We start from the raw sequence: 12,409 nt of genomic DNA on the forward strand, positions 1-12,409 counted from the left end.
AGCCTAACAGTAATAGTTAAAAAGTTAACCATTCAAGGTTAGTTAACCAACCTGTTAATTACCTCGTCTTAGCTGTATTCTGATGCACTACACCGCTGACATTGCTATGACGAAAAAAGCGCTCTTTAACTCATCTTCTAACTCAAAAAAGGCTATTTTTAAAAACTGTGTAAGGTCTTAGGTGAAACACCCTGTATACTGCGCAGTACGTAACATCACGACCGAGATGTTCTAGCCAGTTCCACAGTACAAGGGAACACAGCCAGCAGGAAGCAACACAGATGCCACACGGCAAGGTCAAACGAGCGAAGACACCTCAATGAACTTCCTCTTCCTTGCTTCCTGCCCTTTGTGGGACTTCACATTCGTGGACTTCACATCACATTACAGGCTGCATACTGTTGCGCTCTCTATTTAAGCAGCAAACATTTCTGTGAACGTCTTTTTTTTTTTTTTTTCTAAACAAAAGAAAAACCCTACATTTTATACGGATGGGGTCATGCAAAATGCAATCTGACTTCAAATTACCACGCTTTTTATCCCATTTTCTTCATTAAAAATTTTAGCTAATAAATCTTACCCGGCATAATGAACCAACTCCCCACGTTTCTGAAGATTTCTCATGAAAAAAAAGTGAATTTCTCATGCGAATCAAAACGGCACAGGAAACGATAGACTTACTTTTTGCTTTGGGGCAACACGTGCAAAGACTCGAACGTGAGGCAGCATCCGCCTCAGAAAGTTGTTGGCCGTCGCTGTCAGGTAGCTCAGGCCCTGAAGCACAAGAGCAAGATTTGCTTTGGCAGTCTTCTCTGCAACACGTGAAGACAACCCGGCTTTGCCCAAGTGCGGACCACTTTAGCCTGATCCAAAGTAAAGTTACTGCTGTGTAAAGTAGCCTGAGCAAAGTAACCTTACTGCTATGTGATAACACTGCCTGCCTCTTCACATCAACTAGTTTTGAACACGACGCAGATTTCATGGTTTGCCACAGTGTCCATTCGCTCGTGCCTTGAAGTTAGTTTGCCTCCCCCGTTGAAGAAAATGTTGCATTCTTTTAGGGTAAGCAAACGAGTGAAATCTCAGACTAAGGCTTCAGGCTCCAACCATGACCCCTCGAGTCCCGCTGCATTGGTGAAAGCTTAGAGGGAACGGAAGAGTGGCTGCTCACCTCACCAGTGATGCAGAGGTTGTACCTTATGTAGAGGCTGTGGTCACTCAACGACTCATCCAAGGGGATGCGCTCCGTCTCATCAATGCTCACCCACTCCCACCCTGCACCAGAGAAGTCCCCGAGGATCAATCACTTCCCCCACTGGACCAACCAAAATGATTTTCACCAACTCGCGGTCACTGTGGCCCACGATGCACCTGAGAAGATAGCTCCAAATGAAATGCTGACGGTTTGAACTCACTTCTAAGATACAAATAACTGACATCCTATCATGTGTGGGTGCTGTTATATAATCGAAAAATCCCTGGAAAACTGAAGCCTTCAAGAAGACTCACCTTAACCAGACGGTGCCAACTGGTTCATGCCAAAACTTCAGAGCACAAGCATTTTCAACATGTTACAGATGGCTGCCAGAGTGACTGAAAACGCCTAAAGTGTTCTCAGCCCCTCTGCCTAATTAATGTCATGGGATTAACTGACATTACTTGAGCAAGTGCTTTGCTCGCTCCTCCTTCCAACACAATCTGTAACATTTCAAACACCACGTAGCATTCCGGAACAATCCTGCGCTGCCGCAAATTGACAATTATGACCCCTATTGGCCTAGCTGTCCCTCCGCTAATGGCGAAGCTGAACACTGAGGAACTCTAGCTACGCTGCTATGCTGCTCTTCAAAGTGGCTGCAGCAGTGAGGGAAGAGACCGCGAGGAAGTCCTCTCTTTCCTCTCAGGACTCTACTGACAACAGGGGAGGAGGTTCCTCTCATTTTGTGCTCACAAACCGCCCGATGCAACTATCTTCCTGGAACACTACTCCCACGGCTGCCGCTGTAGAATTCAGTTTGATCAGCTCGTGAAAGTGCAGTCCTGGCAAGTTCGTGAGAATTTTCCTAAACACTACATTAAGTCCTTGGAGCTCACGAGGTTGCCACAACAGGCAGCGCAAGTTTGTGAGCCTTTTCTTTTCCATCATCTCCCTCTGGGGCCAAGATGAGACAGCTGCACTCCACACCCAATGAAGAGCTTGCCTGAAACAAACAACTCGCATCGATTACGGACAATGGTGAGGTACTCAATCCGACAAGCTATAAACTCCTTTCTAAATGTGTTTGACTAGTATATATGGTTGGTTGGTTGGTTTATGGGGTTTAACGTCCCAAAGCGACTGAGGCTATGAAGGACGCCGTAGTGGAGGGCTCCGGAAATTTCGACCACCTGGGGTTCTTTAACCTGCACTGACATCGCACAGTACACGGGCCTCTAGAATTTCTCCTCCAAAGAAATTCCAGCCGCCGCGGCCGGGATCGAACCCGCGTCTTTTGGGTCAGCAGCCGAGCACCATAACCGCTGAGCCACCGTGGCGGCTGACTAGTATATATGTAATTTTGCTAACTTCAAAATAATGGCGTCTGGTGCCTAATTACACATTTACACATTTTCACTGCAATTTACAAGGCATGCACACATACGAGCATTTTTTTTTTTTTGCCTGCTGCAGCAGTGAATGGAGCACTGGACCGAGTTGAGGCATTCTGGCTTTATGATTGTGGTGTTGTATTTTTTTTTTTTGTGATGCTGAAATAAAGCGATATAACAAAGCGCATTCCCACTGGCTGGCAAGTGAACATAAAGCTTTCATTTAACACAGCTGTAATTACTATACGAGTTAATTCCGATGTGTTACTGAGCACGTTTTTTTGACTGAATGTGCAGTTGAAAAAATGATGCCATTCCAGGTGTTGCCTACTCTCACAACACAAAGCTGGGCCTGCCCAGCAAGGATTTTCGTAGTTTGGGCGCCCGTCTCGGCAGCGCGGGGTGGTTGGTTCGAAACCCACCGCCCCACCGGTAAAAATGGGTACAAGCATCCCCTGGTCTGGTGCCCGGCTTTCTTTTAGGGTGTGCGCTTGGGAGAAGCTCCGTAAACCCCGCTGCACCCCTCGCGGGCTAAGCCAAGTTTCGAACGACCTCGCAGCCTGCTTCAAACGCGAGCAAAGCCTTAATGCACTGTCACTGGGCACGTGCGCATGCCCTAGCACCATGGCCTCTCCTCCTCCGTAAGGACAAAACAGCCCTCCTGCAAGAAAGGTAAATTCCCTCAGTGCCCTGGTGTCTGCGCAACAACGCCTCCCTTCTCGCGCGATGCACACACCGTCGCCTGCAGTTCTTTCGACAGAACGCACAACTCTCACTGAACCTTGATCCAGTGGCACAGAGCAGCATAAGCAGCAGTCATAAAAAAAAGGGCCACACGTGGGCTCCTACTGGACGAGGTGGATTTAGGGTTGCTGTTTGACGGCAGAACGAATCACTGGCCCGTCAATGCAACAGTTTGGTCTACGGCCCTTTTCCCAAGCATCTCACCCTAGAAGAGCCGAGCACCAGGCCAGGGGAGAGCTTGTACCCACTGTATTACCGTTGGGCACCCGGTGGCACTGGGGATCGAACCCTGCACCTCCCGCATGCGAGGCGGACGCTCGACCACAAGGCCACCGCTTCGGCCCTGTGGCCTGCCCAGCAAAGGATTTTGCCCAGCAAGAGCTCGACGGTAACTACGACAAAGAGGACATCCCGGCTACGTTTGCTCAGGCCGCTGCCGGACTAGATACGCTGCGAAGTTTTTTCTGCTCTAAAGAAAACAGAGCTGCAGATCAGAGCCTGCGCGATTTAGAGAAGCAGCTGTACCTAACCACTGGTCGCATCTTTCACCAGTGAACACTGCCCGACTACTTCAGGCAGTGACAATGCAAATAAATATTTTTGCATATCATTTTCGAGCCAATTTTTTAAAAAACAAGGTGAGTACGGATCATATGTTTTCTTGGATAATAATTTTTTTTTCGTGTTTTTAAAAAAATGTATCAACAAGGTTTTACTGTATTTAGAGAAAACCTTCGTTAATCAGGTTTAGTGATCATTTGTTTTGTTATTATGGGTTGTTCAGAATGCTGAACCCTATGGGTACTTGCCGGGGAATTAAAATTTGTTTGTTAGATCGGGAACTTCGTAAAATTGGGTTTCGTTAGATCGAGTTTTAACTGTATTACGATTAAAATGCAATTTTCCGCAGTTCAAGCTAACTACAGCCAAGGACACATGAAAAAAGATGACGGCATACAAAAACACGGAAGCAAAGAATGCATCAATATTATTTTATGGAAAATACTGCAGAAATGCTTGCAAGTCTTGTGGCGAAAATTGCTGCAGCTACCTTCAGCAGCAGGCAAAAAAAAATTGTGCTATAGTCACACCTTGGTTCCGAATATAATGCGAGACACATTCCAAAACTGAAGAAGTGAAGAAAAAGAACTCGCATTAGATTCGTATAAACACTGCAGGCTGCCACGCACTCACTTCGTGTTTGCAAATATTCAACAAAGCTTTAGAGATGCAAGTGTGAGGATAAACACTTACTGTCGTCCCCGGACTCGGTGAGGATAAGAGTCTCCCGCTGGTTGGAGATGAAGTTGAGCTCACTGGCCACATGGCAAGCGGTGAGTGGGGCATCACCAGTGATCATGCACACCTGCAGTAGAGCAGGGCAAAGTCAGCACCACCAAAGGCAGCCCAGCTCCTCCTAGGCCTGGCTGAGAGGGTGACTGACCAAAGCACACTCAAACTACATGCCAATTTCAAACGCTCCCGCACCGTTCTTGAACATGATGCACTATCTGCCCCGAAGCTAGAAATCTGCAGTTTAATTTCCTGTTCAGTTGTCTTTTTCCTGCGTGGTGGCGATTTCTGCACCGCTTGTGAAAACAGGAGAGTGTAGAAGATGAGAATGGTTGGTTTGGTTGGTTTATGAGGTTTGACATCCCAAAACGACTCGGGCTATGAGAGACGCAGTGCAGGGGAGGGCTCTGGACAATTTCGACAGCTTGGGGTTCTTTAACATGCACTGACATTGCACAACATGCAGGCCTCTAGCACTTCACCTCATCAACCGACTTTAGCTCTGAGGGCAGAAAAGACCTGAGAAGCCAGCCCAAAACACTGGTGGCAGTGACTAGGTTAGTTTCTTATTTGGGCCTGCTTTGCTCAGCTCAACAACCAATCCAGAAGAGGGCATTGATGTTACAGGTGTTACTTGTCTCATTCGATTTTACTTGCCTAAAGTATTTGCTTTCTAGTCGGAAGACTCTACAAACTAGAACTTTGATTTTTTCAAAGGTATTTGCTAATGGATAAGCAGACATTTTGTATGCCGTACATACTCTGGTAAGAGCTAAACTTTTTAATGCAAGAGCGTTAGTACCCCCATGCCGGAAAAAACTGTCCTGGCCATTTTAAGCCTTGCAGCCGGGGCGGCCGGTTGCTCCGGCCACTCCGACTTGATGCTAAGCACGCTAGGCCTAGCAACACCGGGCAAACGCCACGCTATTTCGGCAAGCATTCCATCGGTGCACAAGCTAGGCAGGCGGCGTGTCGCCGCAAGGAAATGTGCCGCTAGCATGAGTGCACCCCCTACTAGCTTTTGCACATCTTAACGTTTTGCCCTTTCTGGCACGAACACCAAGCGCATAAGACGAGTTAACAGTCCTAAGGAACCATGTGCTCGCAGTTCAAGGCAAAACTAGTCCAGCGTGCAGGATGACATGTACATGGTCGTACCAAGTGTCGCAGGCAGTTACCATATAACAGCTCCCAGCAGAATGTACCACACGGGAAAAATTACGCACACATGAAATAATTACTTCAGTTCGCTTTTTTTTTAGATTACCGGCTGCCAAGTTAGGGGTACAGCCCCTGCATGGGGGCGGCCCTAACACAAGTATACATGGTATTCTAGAGCTTCTTTACAATTTTCTTCTTTCTGGATACAAGCATATCTTTTGCAAATATAGTTTCAATTTTATTTAAAAATCGTGGCCTCACAAATAACATTCAATAATAAGACAAGAAACATTTTACTGAAGCTCATATTGCTAAGAAGTGTGTCTAACTGACCTCATTCTGACGTACTGCATTAAATTTTAAACCTCTTAGTTCTTGGACCAAGAAAGCTTAATGAAAAACGAAAAATATGGCCATTTTTCCCACAGTAGGGAAAGGGTTAACACTATAGCAGCTGCCCCTTTAAAATTGATCAAGTTACTCAGCAGTTACAGTGAAGATTTTAATGTCGGAATAATTATAAGTACAACCAATATCCTCCACAGGTGTGGTAAAAAGTAAAGGAAAGCCACCTTGAAATTTAGAGCACTGGGAAAGGTTTTTCTTCAGCTGACCATGAGCTGAATAATGTTCCAGCTGACAGTTAGCATTTGTATGCGCATCTTCTCATCCTTGCGTTCCTTTGACGTCATCAAGAATCGGGGCATGAAAGACAAGTGCTGCAAAGAGATGTGGTCGTTCCTTTGACGTCATCAAGAATCGGGGCATGAAAGACAAGTGCTGCAAAGAGATGTGGTACAGTCTACCAGATCCAGAAACAAGCTCTGGTGAAGCTCACATGGTGGCTGGAGGCCTGAATCTCCTTGATGACTGCAAGTGAGTCACTCTTGAGAGGGCACGAGATCACCAGGAAGCCAACAAAGTCCAGGTTCCGCTCCACTTTGTCTCGTGTGAGGTCTCGCACCTGGAGGAGTCCCAGATACACTGCCATGCAAGCTCACCGAAAGAGCACAGCGTCAGCCTACCGACTGGTGGCACGAAAAAGAGCTCGACGCTGCAGCTGAGAGATGGCACTGCTCACCATTTAGAGGGTGCACAGTCCATTAAAGGGATACTGAACCAAACTTTTGGAGCTGCTCTTTTGCATGTAAACAAGAGCTTGACTGCTAAAATTGATAAATATGACAAGCATTTTAGCGCAAAAGGCGGATAACACGCTTTTTTTCGCGATTTACTGCCGTATCGTTGCACCTGGCGGCAGCCTGTAGAAGCTGCGACTAGACGTCATTACACCCGCGCGCCCACCGTTCCCGCAGAAGCACGATTGCCATCGCTACTCGCGGCTTTTCGATGTCTGTCGTCTGCTCACGGCGTACACAGATATGTCAAAATGTTAATCGATGCTGTCTACATACCATAACCGTATGCACGCTTACGTCCGCTAAATGCAGCTACTTTTTCCGGACCTTACGCCATTTCTAACATTCTCACTTTTAAAACAGAAGCACGACGATGTTCAGACTAGTGGCGATGTTCAGACTAGTGGCGCCATCTGGTGGTTAAGAGGGGAAGCATTGTTGTCAACAAACCGACACTCCTCTTAGCCTAAAGGGGGCAAAATCGTCATTCTAAATAAAAAATAAAGCAAATTTATTACTCGTAACTTTTTTTATGGGCGACAGGAGACGAAGCGAAAGACCAGTGGCCCATCTATGGCCAGTGAACGCGCTGATGAAGCCAGTAACAACGACGCAACCAGTCCGAAGCGAGGTTTCATGCATCGAAGGGCGCCGCCATATTTGTCGCCAAGGGAGGGTGCCATGACGTCACGCTCTTCACCTTGGCTGGCCGGGAGGGCTTGACGCGCGCTCATGAAACATCGAAAATAAAACCATCCGCTGAAAAATATGCGCAGTGACGACTAGATTTCGGTGTAATCACATTCCGAGAATCTATTTTCAGCGTTTTTGTTCAATTTTCAGATTTTGCTTGAGTATCCCTTTAAGTTCACAAGGCACTGCAGAGAATACCGACTTGGCAAAAATGATAGACAGGCTTTGACTCTCTTGTTGCTGCACACCCCACCAAGCTACACTGCCAAAAGCAGCTCAACACAGCACTGTCCGTGGTGCTAAGCACTGCAACAGAAGTTGCTCAAAGAAGAGCAAAATGAGCTATAAGTTGGATACAAACCAAGAAAAAAGTGACTCTTCCCCCCTCAAATGGCCTTCTTCTAGCCAACACTGTCGGCTGATTCTCATGAATCTGCTAGCATGACTAGGGAGTGGAAGATGAAAGGGGATGGTCTTCTCCCTGAATTGATGGGCACAGCCCCCTCCCTACATTGTCACTCCACTCCCTGCATTGTCATACTGGTGTGGCACCACAGGGACAGGGACAGAGACAGAGTGACAACACAAGTGCTCACTAACAACTGACAAAGTTTATTAAAAGCACAAAAATATATAGACGAAACCTATGGTTACATGCACAGTCATAACATGGTTACAAGGGTTACAAGCAAGAACACGCGTTAAATCGCAACGAATCTATCTGTTATCATGGTTTAGTGTTCTTTGAAGATAATCAACCTCGGCGTCAAGCAGTAGCAAGGATGGCAAACTCACGCATACATCTGCCGACTTTTTTATGCGGAAGGCCTCCATAATCTCCCGGGAAGTCTTATCTTTATGCTTCCAGAGAACGCGCTTCCTTGAACAATGGGGCACACTTGTGGCTTTTTACATGCTTAGCCAGGTGCGTCCCCGAACTCCCGTCAAGGGACCTGGCATGCTCCTGGAGGCGTACATTCAGACAGCGTCCAGTCTGCCCCGTGTAGTGTCGACCGCAAGTTAGGGGAATGGAATAGACCACACCGCATCCCTTACATACATGGTGCGTCTCATAGCCTTAAAAAGGTGGCTCGCCGTTATGAGGTGGACTTGGTGTTTTCAGCCAAGAATAAGGTAGGGCGGATATGTGCCGCCATTGAGAGGTGTGACGCACCGCGGGAGAGAAGGAACGCTTGTGGGGTGAAGCACTCCAACCCTTTTGTGGACTGTGCTTGCGGTGTGGTCTATTCCATTCCCCTAACTTGCGGTCGACACTACACGGGGCAGACTGGACGCTGTCTGAATGTACGCCTCCAGGAGCATGCCAGGTCCCTTGACGGGAGTTCGGGGACGCACCTGGCTAAGCATGTAAAAAGCCACAAGTGTGCCCCATTGTTCAAGGAAACGCGCATTCTCTGAAAGCATAAAGATAAGACTTCCCGGGAGATTATGGAGGCCTTCCGCATAAAAACGTCGGCAGATGTATGCGTGAGTTTGCCATCCTTGCTACTGCTTGACGCCGAGGTTGATTATCTTCAAAGAACACTAAACCATGATAACAGATAGATTCGTTGCGATTTAACGCGTGTTCTTGCTTGTAACCCTTGTAACCATGTTATGACTGTGCATGTAACCATAGGTTTCGTCTATATATTTTTTGTGCTTTTAATAAACTTTGTCAGTTATTAGTGAGCACTTGTGTTGTCACTCTGTCTCTGTCCCTGTCCCTGTGGTGCCACACCAGTATGAATTCGTACCAACTCGCCCAATTTTCAACCCTTTTGAACTGCATTGTCATGCTACTTATGCTAGCACGTTCATGAGTACCGGCCGACGCCATGGGCTAAAAGGGAGTCCTTTGACAGGGAAAAGCCACTTGTTGCTTGACTTGTATCCGACCGTACCAGAAAGCTGAAACAAAACCGATCTGGCCGGCTGTTACAACAGCTGCTTCCAAGATCCAGATGGGACCAAATTTCAGCCGGCACAATGACAGTGAAGAGAAGAAGAGCCCTACCTGCTGATGACTCAGCTGTCCAAGCACACATCGCCCCATGGCGAGCACCCGAGCACCACGGCGTGACATGCGCAGGTACACCTCGTCATAATCCTCAGGAACGTGGGCAAACTGCACGCGCAATTAGGACAAGCATTTACCACGTTCACTCCCTAAACTAACCACTTTCTTTCAGGAAGAGACAACAATTTGGGGGGAGGGTTCATTACTTCAGGGAAAAAGCTTTTAACAGATTTTTTTGAGATTCATATTATACACCTGTCCGTCCGCCCATCACCAAAAAAAAGCACGTAGTCAGGCGCACTCCATGACACTGATGTTTATCCTCATTCGCTTCAAAAGGTGTTTCTGTATCACAGCACGATCCAACGACTTTGTGAAAGTTGACGACACTGGCCAGTCGCGGCGAGATGAGCGAACATGCTGAACATCTGCCCCCAAGTTCAAGTGCACGTTTTTTACGCGAGGTTAAAAAAAACTCGAAGGATGGTTATGGGTGTATAACGCGGATGTTTTAAGCGTTACCTGTGGTGTGAGAGGGGTTGGGCATTTTCACTCCCGATCTCGAGCTGACGAAATTGCTGGGGGTTTGAAGGTCCTGGTTCCTCGTCGACATCATTTCGATGCAGAGGATGTTTCATAACGCTCTGGTTTAAACTGCTATGCTCCTCTCCGATGCTCAAGTGTTCACCGGCTTTCCAAGCACTTAAAAAAAAAAACTTTTTGGGCTTTCTTAACGACATTAAAGAACAAAAGTGCCATACCATTTGGAAGTTGGCCTAGCCCCAAATGTCCCAAAAAAAGGACCCCCCCCCCCCCCCCAAATTCTGGAAGTAAGCCCACCCCAGAAAATGGATTAAGGATGACTAGCAGTCGATTAAGGTGGAAGGGTGGGTCCATTAGTATAATCCCATATGATAATCCAATGGAAGGTACTGGAATGTTCTTGTCCTCAAATTTTCAAATTTGGTGGCGCTGATGACATCACGACCCTCTAGACCAATCAAGGAATTTCGTTACGGAAAAATCGGGTAGTTTTTGTAACACAATAACCGAAATGCTATTGCATCAAAAGAAAATTCTCACTGACACAAGTGGAGGGTGGATTTATTATGCGAGTAAATAAGGTGCTTCCCAGAAGCTCTACTAGCTACCACCTCTGCAGTTCATTCACCCAAGAGGAGCCATGGTGTCCACATAATGCACTGGGTGAAATGCTCGTACAGTTAAACCTCAATTTAACGAAGCCGGTACAATCACTAGTTCTCTTCATACTGTGATGCTACTGATAAAATCCAATTATAAGCAATTTTGGAGCACTGAAACTTCCAATTTGGAGCCCTTTGGAGCAGAGGAAAGTCAGTTTAGGAGCAGTTTGGAGCAACATTTTCAATCTGGAGCATTTGGGAGCAATAAAGCATTGATTTAAAAGCACACTCATGGCACATGTGCTATGCTTTTCTTGAGTTTCAGCCTAAGCAGCAGGACACATTACACCAAGTCCAAGCGCATACCTGCCAGGTTCACAGAAAAGGCATTAGGGAGATTTCTTTAGACCGGGGGGGGTGAAAGGAATTACTAGGCATTTATACTGAATGAGTTGTTTTTATTTGGTTCAAAAGAGCGGGAATAGGGTGGTTTTTGTTTGAAAAACCACTTACGCACCACATCACTGCTCACTGTTGGGGAACCTTCGATGTGGCAGACGCTGCCCTTTTCAGAAATTCCTTTGAGTACTGCCGAGAGTAACAGTGTTCGCCCCTGCGACACTTAGCCAAAAGAATGTGACCAAGGGTTGTGTCGGACATCGATGATCTGAACTGGGTGCGATTTTTTTTTTTTACAACACTAAACTGCCTCTCACATTCAGCATTGCTGTGTAGTACACAGAGAATTCCAAGCATGACTGCAGAGATACGGCTAAATTTCTTTTGCCCATCTGCACCTTTCAGCTGGGAGATGGCGCTCCACTGCTTGTCAGCACGTTCCTCTTGCAGCACATCTTGGGGAATGTCAAACGCCTGAAGTTTGACAAAATGCATTTCCAGAGAATTCAAAGCTTGGTCTTTCGACTCTTGCTGCTTAAGTGGTAGTAAGGCCGGAAACCGCTCCACAAAGAAAAGCACATTCTGAAAGGACATAGTGTCGATGGATTTCAGATCTGCGACTCTAGAATTAATTACTGCATTCTCAGCCAAAGGAAATTTGAGGCGAATATAATCGCAGGCAGTGATCATGTACTTCCGAACAGCTTCGTAAAATTGCTCTTGCTCACTTGGCTTGAGTTTCTCAACAATGCGTTTGGCTTCCAGTCCCACCACAATGCCTTCATCATCCTTCTGTCCATCTTTGTCATGGTAATCAACAGTAAGTAGGTCCTTGTGTTCCTTTAGAAGGCGTGGCTGCACAAACCTTGAAAGGAGGTCTTCAAGAAGCCCAAAAAGTAAAGATTGCAATACGTGTATTTGAGGAGCCTGAGACTGCAGCCGACAGTTCAATGCCTCAAAGGCAGTAATGGTGTCATTCAAAAAAAGACAGCACGCTTTATTGAGGTCGGAGCTCAAAAACTGAAACAGCCTCTCTTCACGTGTTATGCATGGTGGCCCACTCTGGTCCACCACATCAGTGGCCTTTTTCACTGCCACTTGGTGCAGCACCTGCTGCCTTCTTTCTCTGCAATTTGCACAGCATGTGTTCCAGTTCTGCACTTTGCACTGGCACCACTGGAGTCTTTGGAATTTGGTAGTACGACAGAAATTGCGCACTTGTGCCC

General features: G+C 46.8%; 1 protein-coding gene across 4 annotated transcripts in view; it reads right to left on the reverse strand.

Annotated features, from left to right (window-relative positions):
- Positions 1-12,409, reverse strand: part of LOC149357298 (endoplasmic reticulum transmembrane helix translocase) — a 92,448-nt gene that overhangs the window by 35,876 nt on the left and 44,163 nt on the right. For all 4 annotated transcript variants that reach the window (XM_089584496.1, XM_089584495.1, XM_089584498.1 and 1 more), the window contains exons 13-17: positions 9,637-9,747; positions 6,626-6,751; positions 4,588-4,699; positions 1,172-1,275; positions 682-774 (exon numbers count right to left, since the gene is read on the reverse strand). In XM_089584496.1, the coding sequence (XP_089440622.1) occupies positions 682-774; positions 1,172-1,275; positions 4,588-4,699; positions 6,626-6,751; positions 9,637-9,747 (546 nt within the window). The remainder of the gene's footprint in view (positions 1-681; positions 775-1,171; positions 1,276-4,587; positions 4,700-6,625; positions 6,752-9,636; positions 9,748-12,409) is intronic.

This window comes from Amblyomma mixtum, chromosome 3, assembly GCF_055824585.1.
Source record: "Amblyomma mixtum isolate Tamu chromosome 3, ASM5582458v1, whole genome shotgun sequence".
Lineage (NCBI taxonomy): Eukaryota > Metazoa > Arthropoda > Arachnida > Ixodida > Ixodidae > Amblyomma > Amblyomma mixtum.